The sequence below is a fragment of the Chlamydotis macqueenii genome, chromosome 2 (assembly GCF_036417535.1).
Source record: "Chlamydotis macqueenii isolate bChlMac1 chromosome 2, bChlMac1.mat, whole genome shotgun sequence".
Classification (NCBI taxonomy): Eukaryota; Metazoa; Chordata; class Aves; order Otidiformes; family Otididae; genus Chlamydotis; species Chlamydotis macqueenii.
The window spans coordinates 34,558,349-34,571,355 of record NC_141557.1 but is presented as its reverse complement, the minus strand read 5'-3'; the positions used below and the strand labels follow the sequence as shown (position 1 = coordinate 34,571,355).

At 37.2% G+C, this 13,007-nt stretch overlaps 1 protein-coding gene across 1 annotated transcript in view; it reads left to right on the top strand.

The window, feature by feature from the left end:
• The window catches only part of OSBPL3 (oxysterol binding protein like 3), an 88,928-nt gene that overhangs the window by 65,724 nt on the left and 10,197 nt on the right, over positions 1-13,007 (top strand). The window contains exons 14-18 of the mRNA XM_086742527.1: positions 1,447-1,581; positions 2,289-2,382; positions 5,462-5,712; positions 7,601-7,738; positions 10,490-10,553. Coding sequence (XP_086598653.1) covers positions 1,447-1,581; positions 2,289-2,382; positions 5,462-5,712; positions 7,601-7,738; positions 10,490-10,553 — 682 coding nt within the window. The remainder of the gene's footprint in view (positions 1-1,446; positions 1,582-2,288; positions 2,383-5,461; positions 5,713-7,600; positions 7,739-10,489; positions 10,554-13,007) is intronic.

Genomic DNA, 13,007 nt, shown 5'->3' with positions numbered 1-13,007 from the left:
AGTTTAGTTTGTGTATTGGGCAGTTTATATTGCAGTTTATCATGCCAGAGTGGGAACATGAAAGAAGACAACGTGAAACTTTCATGTGATAGATATAAAAACCTGCTGTTCTTTTATGAGCCTTTCCTGCTCACTTTGCTTCTCAGATTCAAAATAGTATTGGAAACAATCCCAGTAGCAATGCTCATGTGATTAAGATTTTTTTTTTTTCTTTCTTACTTGTAGGCTAGTGTAATCGCCTTCTCACAGAAGAGGCAATGTTGAGGTTTCCTCATGCTGCTTTGTCAGAAGTATATATATTTTAAAAAAAAAAATTCTTGTATGATAACAGTTTGGTTTGTCACCATGTCACCATTATCAGCACGTACTGAATAACGTTTCATGCTATTGTAAAATCTACCAGCAGAAAAGCTTTGAAATAAGATTTGTCAGTTTGATTATAGACTGTCAGATTGTTCACTACGTTGTTCTGAAAGTAAAACACTACAATCCCTGCGAAATTATGACAGGGCAGTCATGCTTGTTAGTAAAGCATCTCATGCAGAAAAGCTTGAGAGCAGCTCATACACTTCTTTGGGCCAGCTAGCCCTTTTCCTTAGCGTTGGTGGAGTTATAGGGGAAAACGATAGTGCACAATCTTCTCCAACTTTTTTACTGCATCCACAGAATGAACCAAGTCTCACTGGTCACCCCACCTTTGCTAAGCCACCTTTTGGAACTCTTACACCAGCAATCTGTAGAGCTTCCATGGGAGGTGTTACCAAGATCTCCGTGGTGGTCAAATGTGCCTGCAGCAGCAAAAGCAATGTCACTTATGTGGCTTTGATAATATGCTGGTTTTGGTTAACACAGAGCTATCTCAGGTGTGGATATGAAGGAAAGCTTTCCAAAGCACAGCATGGAAAATTATCTAGTGAAGAAAGACAGCAAGAAAGCATTATTACGTAGAAAGCAACTTTCTCCCTCTGAAGTTTGTATGCCACTGCACCACAGGCTTTGCATTAAGCAAGGTCTGGGAGGAAAAGACTAATTCATTTGCTAAGATCAGAAGGGAACATAAATCTAGGATGTAATATAAAGAGATGGGCGTTTTGTTCTTTTGGGAGCTTTTTGATGATACACTTGATTCTATCTGGCTAAATCACTCAAATAGCAAAGCATTTTTACTTTGTTTGTTTTAGGAAAAGTACATACAGTGCCATAACTGATTTACTGAATATACATTGCTTTATTTCCTTCTTTTTTTTTCTTCTTCTCTTTGGTCTGTTTTGCTTTGTTTTTAAATCCCTCTTTAAAACACATACTACCTTTCACTACATTGGAGAGGAGCACGTACAATCTTCTCCTAGTGTTTTACAGCCCTTTAAGTTACGTGACTGTGGAATTGCATGCGTGAATGCTATTTGTGATACTTCTCTTCTCAAAACTTTTATTTCTTTTAAACAGGAAAATTCCAGAGAAGAAAGCAGAGGTCTTGTTCACCAGGTCTCTAATGAAAGCAGACTGTCTATAGCTGACTCTCTCACAGAATTTTTTGATGCACAGGAAGTCCTACTGTCTGCTAGCTCCTCAGAAAATGAGGTATGAGTATTAAGATTGACATCATTCTGATGTAGTTTCTTATCTGTGACGTGATGTGCAGTCTTTCTGATTGCTGACTGCACATCAGATGACTGCCAGAAAATGAAACTTTTCAAAACATTTAGAAATTAATAGACTGTGTGTATTTATTTGTTGTCATTGTTTCTTCACAGTAAAATGTAACAATTATTATGGAGAAGTCTTATGTGGCCATTGAGGCAAGTAGTAATTAGGTAGTTAGTATGCAGATACTGCATATATTGTGCTGTCTGCCTTGAGTCATTACACAGGTGCTTAAGAAATCCTGTCATAGAAATATACATTCATACCTGTCCTTGTGGTACGTGCGCATACCTTGGGGCTGATGTTGTGCATATTGAAACTTAATAGCTCATTTTGTCAGCTCTCTCAGACTCCATAAAAACCTCAGCTTTTGATATGAGGAAAGCCACCTTAGCTGTGAGGCCAGAAAGATGAAGCGTGTTTCCACTAAAAAGAACAGCTGAATTTTCAGTGGTGGTGATCTCTCCCCAACTTAATTGTGTCTTCTTAGGAATTTTTAGTACTTTCCTGCAATACTGAAACACAGCTTAAACAGTTCAAATCTATTAAAATAATAATTGCAGCTGAAATTAACAGTTTTCATGTGCATATAAGGTTATTCTAATGAGTGACATACCTTGCTTATTTCCCCACCCCACACTCAGGTATCAGATGATGACTCGTATGTAAGTGATATCAGTGATAACGTCTCAGAAGATAACCTAAGCAATGACATGGAGAATGAAAGACACACTTTAGGTAAGTTCAGTGTTTTATTATACCATGTTTTGAGAACTTTGTTTCCTTTTGTTTGGGGTTTTTTTTTTCTTTTTCAAGAAATAATTTTATATCACAGCTTTTGAAATGTAAGCAGCCTGTGTTTTTTCTTTTACATCCTCAGATTGCTTTTGAACAGCACATTCTGGCTAATCTGATTAACAGGACCCAGGCACCATTGATTAAACAGGGTGGTGGTTCTGTATCAGCCAAGAAACACCTATTTTCTTGGCTTCTTTGGTGCAACTGCTATTCCTCTTCAGTTGCTTTCATGGCCACAGGATTTTTCAAAGTAGCAAGGCCTAGCTACTTTCTTCTGTTCAATACGTAATTTTCTTCTTGTCACTATTTTTTCTGTCTGCAATTTAACAACCCCATTCAGAGTTCTATGTTCTTTAGTAGAACTCAGTGTTTAGAGTATGAGAATAGTTACACAGTGGCAGGCCTGGTGTATGACCATAAAGATTTATTTTTTGCTTGTTTTAATCATGATTCTCTTGTTGGTAGATATGCTTATTTAACTGTCTTGCTAATTAGAGATAGAATCCAAAAAAGGAGAAGAATTGGTCATAAAAAACTAATTGGCTTTGTGCCTTCAACTTCTTTCAACTAACCACAATGTTCTTCCCACTTCATCAATATATTTTTATCTTCAAAAATGCTGAACAGTGGTTTCGTACTAGCAGCTGTTTCCTGATCATCTCCAAGGACCAGTGGATCCCTATGAACTTGGGTAGTTTGAAGTGCCCGGAGATCTGTTATGTTCTGTAACTGTTTAAAAACTAAGATTTTTTTTTTTTTTACTTTTTTTTTTTTTTTTGAAAGATGGGAAAGAATACATGATCCAGTAAAGGATAGATAGGAAACAATATCTCATGATCCAGACCATAGAAAACTATACTAGAGCGGCTGTTCAACATCTTGTAACAAAGACTATTAGTGAAGCTCTTCCATATTAGCAGCACCTCCACATGCTTCTGGTACCTGCTATTTCTGTGCTTTGGGCAGCCTGCCACTCCCCATTAATAGCAAACTGGATATCTTTTTCCTACAGGGCTTTAGCTGAACCATAAATTGTGGGATTATGATAAAATCCTCTGGCCACTGTAGTGTAGAAGGTCAAACCAGATGATGATAATGGTCCAATCTGGCCTTAAAAGTCATTGAGTCTAGCTGGAGGTCAGATGTTTTAATCTCCTTCAATATTATTGCTAATCATTTGTCACAGCTCTTGCAAACCAGAAGTGCATGGGCTTTCCTTTTCATGGAGGATGGGCAAACTTCACTATACAGAAAATTTGGTATCTGAATGTCTTAGTTGTTTCTCTACTCTGTTTTGTCACCAGTTTACCCCAATTAATGGGCTAATCCAGAGTATGTAGTTCAGTCAATTAGTGTTCTGCTTTTTGTCAGAAGCTGTCAAAGGACATAGCCAAATACCAGAGCTCTTTTGAACACGGATAATTTTTTAGCATTTGCCTCTTTCCTCTCCAGATATCACATCATTCCAGAACATCCTTCTTTTTTGGCCTTTTCTGATATTAAATAAATTCTCCCAAGAGGGAAGTATAGAAGCCAGCCTCTTAACACTTAACAGTATAATTACTTCAGGTAGATTTTTGATTCATAGTGCCCTTGCAACTTTTATGCAAAAAGAAAGAGATAGGCAATAGAATGCAAATAGTTCACCTGTCCTTGTTACAGTAACTCGGTCATATAAAATGTTAGGACTTCAGTTTGTGAGTGGCAGGAAAGATGGAAACTTCTTCCTCAAAACTTTGAGGCTGCTGGTTATGCTTGAAAACCTTCATCTGAGGTATGGGCTAGCATACATGGCAGTGATGGAGAAGTTAGCCCTTGTGGTTATCTCTACTTTGTCACTGTTGGAAGCACTGCTGATACCATGCTTATGCAGAGTAAATCCTGGTTGAAATCGTGCATTTAAGGGCAGTGATTCTTGGGGCATGTGCAGCACAGGAAAGATGTGCTGCCCAGTGCTGTCTTAATTCCTCCAAGACAAAGCTGTGTGAGGAAAGCCAGGTGAGGACAGGGGTTGACAGGCTGGGTCTATACCTGAATATCTCCAGATGGCAACTGATTCCAGGGCAGGAGCTTCCTAGGTGCTTCTAAGCACGTGTAAATAAAAAATATGTTCTTGTAGTGGCAACCAAATTCCTCTCTGAAATGAGATTGATGTACAGCTGAGCAATGTAATCTCTTCAAACTAGTGCCTCTTGCAGAAGCTTGTAGATCTATTTTGATCATGCCATGAATCATTTCATGGCACACTTAAAACTATTTATCCTGTTCCAATTAATTTGACATAGCAACACAGACCTCACATATTCATGTCAAGGACTCTTGACATGAGTCTTTTTAATCTTCAGCAAACCCAAAGCTCCACAGCTGCTTTGGCTTTTCACCCTTTAAAACAGACCATTTCTCCACCAGTGTATGGAAGCATCTAGAAGCTAACATCACTAATTTTTTATAAATGCTAAGCACTATGGGGAGCACTGTGGAAAAGCCTGCATGTAAATCTGTGTTGCAATAAATTTCCCTGGTAGGAGCATTGAAAAAAGTAGGAAAAGATAGGTAGGAGTTATTATTATGCTTGAATCTGTAAGTTACGCTTTGCCTTCTGAGAAGTGTCAACTTAATTGAAGCTCTGTCAAGGAGGGAGGTTTTTATGTCACTTACACAGACAGGAATCCATCTCTGTTACAAATAAAATAGCTACAGTATTTGCTCTTTCAAATTCAGTTGAAAGCCTCACCCTTTCTTCTAGCCTTTAAGGTGAAGAAAGGTCATTTTTTAAATGCATCTTTTATATCTAGCATTTACCTCAGTTAACATACAGAGATTAAAATCTTGTTCTTAATTTTATCATTTTTATAACAGGCCAGCTTCAAACCACAAGTGAAGTACTTGAATTAATTGTGAGGGTGGAAGGAAGTTCTCACAGAAAAAAAAGATTATTGCATTTTAATGTATGTTTGCAAAGGGGGTGAAACTAAGTAAACAGTGAATTGACTTGTTCTGCCACTTCCTTCCTTTTCAGACTGTATTTCTGAAAGCGGAATTGGATGCAATTCTAAACGGAGAACGTGTTTACCAGCTCCATGTCCTAACACGAGTAACATCAGCCTGTGGAATATCCTGAGAAATAACATAGGAAAGGATCTCTCCAAAGTGGCCATGCCTGTTGAATTAAATGAGCCACTTAACACCCTTCAGCGTCTCTGTGAGGAGCTGGAGTACAGTGAACTACTAGATAAAGCAGCGCATACGCCTAACCCATTTGAACGGATGGTAACTATGTTATTCCAAAGACTCAGTAACATTTAATATAATTAGAATAAATATAAAAACAGTCTGACAAAGAAATGAAGGTGTTCTGCTCCATTTTTGGTTTTCAAAACGTGTCGCTGTACATACTTACATACCCACTGTTTGACTTTTCTGCATAACTTCTGTTGCTTTGTCAGAAAGTCTCACTCTTCTGTCCTGCAAGGTTAAACAAAGGAGTAGTTTAGTTCTGTTTTGCAGCTCTTACTCTGTAAGATTAAAATTTACAGCAAAAAGGGACCAAGGGGAGAACTAATATACTCCCTCTTGAGTATGAAAGCTACAGTACATCTTTTTTTAAGAGTGTCTAAGCTGGTAACATCTGTGCATAGGGGATGCTGGATCTTCCAGCCCTACACTACTGTGATATCTTTATATTAACTAAATGAGCTCCATTTGTTTTATTAACTGGTTTTATGAAGTTTTCAGGTTGATCTAAAATGTTCAGGATCTCAAAACCAGGTAATATGAATGTATGTTGGGTACAGTAATGGTCTCATTACTGAGACTCATTACTCTGCCAGTACAGAACCCTGAATTCAGCATTTGGCAAAAGAACAGGAGAAAAATGCATTTCAGTTGTTCTGCTTCCAGGTGCACAAGAGCTACTTAATATGTAAGCCTGTAAGTAAAGGATTTAAAGCTCTCTAAATTCTCTTAAACGGAAGCTATAGATTGTCCTTTAAACTGAATTAAGCCTTTGCAACTTGATATATATTATCTTAAAATGACATTATTAATTAATGTAAATAGTCATGTTATAAGTACTGTTTGAAAAGCCTCTTGCTCCATTCTGACACTCCACAGGGGTTACAATTTAGTGTCTGTTCTCAGGACAGAGAGTGTGGCTATTAACTGGGGTTTTAGGTGCATAGCTTTTTTTTTAGTTCTCTTGAGAGCATATGTTAGAAGGAAAAGGAAATGAGCAGCAGTTGTTCATATGGGAATGGAAAGAAGCCTTTTCCCTCCTCCCCACACTCAAGCATCTGGAAGTTACCTCAGAATGGAGTATTCTTTGCTTTTGAGAAATTCCTGAGGCAAAATGAATGCTAACTATTGCATAATAATTGCACTAGTTCATAGAAGAGGTATCCTGAAGTGGATTCAGTTTCTGAAATTGTGAAAGGAGAGCATCTACACTTTCACAAGATGAGGAAAAGGGAATGAAAAGGGAGAAAAATGGTACAAAAGAGACCTGAATCAAACAACCCCAAATTCTAATTCCTCAGGTTTAGGAGGAATTATGCTTGAGTAGACTGCAAAAATTTGGGAGGGTTACCTGTATCTCAATCGTAATAAAGAACAGTTTCATGATTAGATGATAGCACACAGTAGATAAAAGGCAATTCAATTCAAACTGCATTAGAAATAGCAAACTTGGTGACAACTCATCCAATACTTCCTGTGCCATGTTAAGGAAAAGGATAGTTGGTAGATCTGTAGAATCACAGACCAGAACTATAAAAGCTAGTTATAGTAGAAATTCTAACAGTGATTTTTAAGGTTACTGCTTTGAACTCTGTTGCAGAATGCTAAGCTGTTTCAAACAGTTCTCAGAAATGCTGTTTTCAGTTGATGAAATTTGCAGTGTTTGACCCTAATAACTCCATCCCTGGACCATTGAATGACTCTGAAAACCGAATAATTCTCTAGTGTGTGAGCTACTGCTTAACTTGCAGGAGGCATGCACATTTGTAGTCTGCAAATGATGGGGAAAATACAGAATCTGATGTCAGGATAAGACTTTTTTTTTTGTTTTTTTTTTTTCTTCTATTAAATCAGAATGTATAGCAAAAATTGCTCATGGCTGTTGTAAATTAATTAATCAAAATTACACGTATGTTATTCCCAGGTGTATATAGCTGCATTTGCAGTCTCTGCATACGCATCCAGTTACTACCGAGCTGGAAGTAAACCATTTAATCCTGTGCTTGGAGAAACCTATGAATGTATTCATGAAGATAAGGGTTTCCAGTTTTTTGCGGAACAGGTACTGTATGCTGCAACCTTTAGATTCGCTACTTGACACACTGCTTAATTCTAAATGCATGGCTGGAATCCTCTGGAATTAAGCAAAATACAAAATTACTTTACATAACCTGAGCCCAGCAAAACTCAAGGACTGTTGCACAACTGTAAAGGAAATAAATTGTTTTTTTGACAGAAGTCTGCTAACTCTAGGATGAAACATGACAGCCAACAGCTGACACTTGAGAAGCAAAGGCCGGCAGGCTGCCTACTCCAGTAACTGGATAACTTGGTTAACTAGAGTGCAATTTCCCATGCTGAAATCTGATTATGACTGCAGCATTCACATTCTTGTCATTTTATTTTGTATGTGATCATTAAAAATACTGTATCTTCAGCTGTTTAATGTCTTCTTTTATAACAAATATATGTTACGTGTGAGTCAATCAACCACTAGTGTTTTCTATGGCACCGTGAATATTTCTGCTTCCTGTCCAAATACTTTGTGAACTAAGCCTTTCAGATCTGGTACCACAGCTTAGTAGGTGAAGGATATATGGAACACATCCAGGTCTGAGTGTTTATTAAAGTAATTCCCCAATAGGAGAATAATTAGTAAATACTAAATTTAAACCAGCCAAGTTACTAAAATTGCTAAGCTTGAGACATATGTTAAAAAAAGAGATAAAACTTAAATAATCTAGAGCCTAGCAGAGTAAGAATGATTGAAAACAGTCTTTTTCTGTCTAGACATAACAAAAATATACGACAAAATTGCAGTAGGCAAGAGTGTACAACCTAGAAATTTGGTCAGAGAAAGCCTTCTAAGGGGCTTCTTTTAGGAAACAGAAAGTGGTAGTGGTTTTGACCACCTCTGAAGACGCAACATTTTGTACATCATGTTTTAGAACTGACAAAAAGGATTGCTATGTAATCTTACCTTAGTCCCGGGAAATGTCATAGGGAAGAGTAAAAATAAGGAAGGAGGGGAAAAAAAAAAAAGTCAAAGCAAGAATCAAATTTAAAGTTCAAGTACTGTATCTGGTTCTTCATTGTGTTACCTCAATTCTAAGATGATGTGTACAGAGCACTGCAGTTACCACTGTAAGATCAAATTGGAGTAACAAAGTGGTGAATAAAGGTTGGTACTGAGCTTAATGTTAGATTGAATTAAGGGAATGGATTTTCTCCTGAAATATTGGATAAATCTGTACAAAGGCTACTTTTTCTAAAAAGGAACTTTACTTCATGAGGGAGCTTGAACTGTTAACAACTATTGCTCTAATACGTGCAGTAAGTGATGTGAGTTTATAGAGTAGTGGTAAAGTTACTGTAATAATATGGGTTGGAGGAATATTAGGAAGGGAGGGCAGTATAGGAGAAAATAAATTTCAAGCAGCTTGCAAGAATTAAATATTTCTCTTTGCATCAGGAGCTGTTGCTTATTGCTTGTTTGTGCAAGCATTTTGATGCTTACTCTAGATAACCTGTTAGTACAGATAATATGTAGTCCGTGGAACAGACAGCTGAAATGTACAAAATAGCAGAGATTCTGCTCTATTACTAGAGTGAGTTTAGAATAACTCCACTTAGCACCATGACCTTACTCTGGAATTATAACAGTTTAAGTGAGAGCTAAGTTTAACCTGTGAATTATAGTGACATCTGGGGTTAATCTGGGTGCAGTATGTGAAAGAGAGTGCGCTGCTCTTGGTGGATTAAGGCATAGCTGAGAGTAATTAGTACTTTTCTCTTTTTTTTTATTTTTTTTATTTTTTTTTTTTTAAACCAAGTAGAAGATGTTCAGTAAATAACTGGATGCCTGTGGAAAAAATGCTCGATAACAGATTTGCAAAATGCGTAACAAAGAAGAAAGTAAAACTGCATTTGAGCCATGTAGGTGGTTAAGAAGTTAAATTCATAGTGGGAAATAGCAATTTGACTTGAAAATAAAGTTGTCTTTGTCAAAAGAAACAGTCAGCATTACACATCAAAGAGCTGGACCTGATCAGTTGTTAGTTGTGTTCACCCAGAAGGGAGAATTTACAGCCAGGGAGGAGTGGCTGCTTTAATTTCCTGCAGTTACTTTATTTTTTACTATTTACTTTTAATAGTCTGCATTGCGTGTTTGTGTATTTACTTACAGTCCTTGCTTTGCTATTTTGGCCGTTGCCCTAATTCATGTATGTGCTGTTACCCAAAGCTGATAAAAACACCACAGCATGCATGGTTAGAGTTCCATAGTAGAAACACCTCGAGTGTCACTGCTGCAGTAGCAGGGATTGCTAGATGGAATTTCATGGCTTGATTTCTCCACCCTCAGGGATGCTGATCGCTCTCTCCTCTCTCATAGTCATGGATTTGTGGGTATTTACTGTACAGATGAATTTGGCCCTTTTTTTATTTTTGTCTGTGTGCTCAAAGTGCAGCTGTTGTTAATATATGAAGGAGACCTAAGGGTAAATGTAATTATCACCTTAGAGACAATGTACAAAATATATACTTAGATTTTCACTCCATGAACAAAATTCACAGGCCTTTTAAAATAAGTGCTTCTCATTTCTTTCAAGGCTTCTTAGGTCTCAGTACTTTATTTATTTCACTGACTCCCCCTACAGGACACAACTGCAAAAGGAGAGTAAATGTTCAAATTGTAAATGCCTTATATGAATGAAAAATGAAGGAGAAAAAAAAAAGAACCCAAACCAAAATGACTGTTCAAGTGTTAATATCTCCATATTTTTTTTTTCCCTCTTTCATATCTTGCTATTAGGTCAGTCACCATCCACCTATTTCTGCATGCCATGCTGAATCTGTGAATTTTGCTTTTTGGCAAGGTAACTCTTTAGTCTATAATTTACTTTTACAGTATTCATAATATTTTCATTGTATATCTAAAGTGAAATATCCAGAAATTGGGAAAAGGTGAATTTCCATGCTTAAATTGTATTAGAATGGTGTTAAGAAATGCTAACCTGTACTTACTTGCATATTTCTTACTTGGATGTTCTGCCATTATAAAAATATTCACTTTTTAAAAATAACATAAATTGATTATTCTTTTAATGTACAAATATCTACATTTATTTCAAATCAGATTTGTTTAGGGGGGCATGGTTCTTTAAAGAAAAGTTGTACCTCAAGCTATTTGTAAAACAAGCTAGAATACAGCTTGAAAACCTACAAGTTAAATCCTGAGTGTTGGCAGATGTTGTAAACCTTTTCTGAAAATAATTTCCAAAAATGAGCATAACAGCAAGGATAAATATATTTACCTTGTCTTTCTCTGCTGGCCTTATTACAGTATGTAAGATTTCATGCTGTTAGACTACTAACATGTTTTAGAAGAAGTGTGTTGGAGCTTTGTTTGCTGTCTAATGTTTGTGACAATGTCAGCCAGTACCTGTGTGGCTAGATATTTTTGGAGTGTATACAGAACATAACTATGCCTTTTAACTCTGTTGAAATCCTTCACCCAGAGGTTTGTCAATTCACAATGCAGCCATATTATAAATTTAATTCTGTTATAGTTGACTCTACTGACGTGATTATAGTTACTACAGATGGAGCCACACTGAACAGAAATTGGAACTCTGACATTAGTCTGGGTTTCATTATGCAATATCATTCTTTGCTTTGTAAACAAATACAGGGATGAGTCCTTTTGTTCTTAGCCAAAAAGCAGAGATGACCAAAAATCTATTCAGTAACTGAAAACTGTATCAATAAGACTAGATAGCATCCTGTCTTAATAAAAACTGACAAGACTGTTTTGTTTAACAGTCCTTGACAATGGTTATCACTTAAGTCTTCTGTAAAGATGAGAGCTGAGAATTTGATCAGTGAGAAAGAGTCTTAGATTTGGTCTTGATGAACACAGGAGACTCAGGGTACTGCAGGGCTTGGGAGGTGTTGTTTTGTTTTTAAATGTGGCTAGCTGAGCTTATGGGAGATCTAGACCATGATTTTTTTTCCAATGCGAAAGCAGTTTGTAAATACTGTGGTCTCTTGTTATGGGGCTATATTAATTCATGTGTAAAAATTAACATGAAGTTAATCATAAAGGTAGCTTGCGAATGAGGTAAGTTCTTTCTGTATGCAAAGATCTTTTCACTTACCATACTGTCTTCTCAGCTGAAAAGGAGACAGTCCTCAGCAATGTTGCCAGAGTAGTGCTGTCATCCCACCAGACACTGACTTTAGTTCATCTGTTTCAACATCGAGAAATCTCTTGATCATCTCTAGTGAGCCAGAAGACTGTGTTGTGACAGGGACAGTTATTTTGGAAGTCATTCTCCCTGACTTAGGAAGCTGACTCTGCTTTCGCAAAGGAGCGTGGACACATGAACAATGAAAATGCAGAATAGAAAGTGCCAGCTATTACAGCATCTGTGCCTGAATTAGTCTGAGCATAGCTTTGAAATAACGCTTTACTTTTCTTTGTCATCCTAAAATTTTTGCATGATCAAGTTGCACACTGGTTCCCAAGATGTTTCTCTTGTACTGATCTCTATGGGACAGCTTTGCTATTTATGAGAACATAGAACCTAACACAATCTGATAATACATTTTAAGTGTTAAACTCAGCAGAGTGTGCCTTTGCCCTTTCTCTTCCATGCCATTGCAGAAGAGAGGAAGCTAGTACAGAACTCAGCTCAACATCATCATACTCGAGGCAGTTTTGAACCTCTTATTGTGTAGTACAGGAGTCACAACAGAACTGCTGATGCTGACCCAGCATCAGACTTGAAAACCAAAAAAAAATCCCTAAAGGTCCTCCTCTCAAATGATAAGGAAAGGATCATTTTTCCATGAGGAATTCTGTCCTATGTCCCATTCCAGCCTTTGAAATGGCAGGCAGCTTGGTGTGGCTCAGTCCTATCGCTTGGACATTACATACTCAGGAGATACGTAATCTCAGAACTACAGTTTGAGCATTTATCTCACAGACAGCATAACAGCTTCCCCACAACAATTGCATAGGAAACAGTGATTTGATTTTCCTTGTGTTAGTACTAGCATCTTTTTGAGACTAGATATGAATTTTTCCCTTTTTTTTTTTTTTTCCAAATTGGGCAGGGAACAGAGTCCCTAGTGTCTAGAAACAGCAAGGATACTACTCCTCTGAACTCTGAAGTTACTGTGAAAGTATACTGCCTGATTATCTAGCCCAATTTAACTCTATACCCCTTCTGCTGTGCTTCTCTGTCTGTGTTTCTTTCTCTTCCAGGTGTTTTTGCTCAATACATGTGGCTAAACTTGCATTGAGATTTCTCATCTTTTTTTTGGAG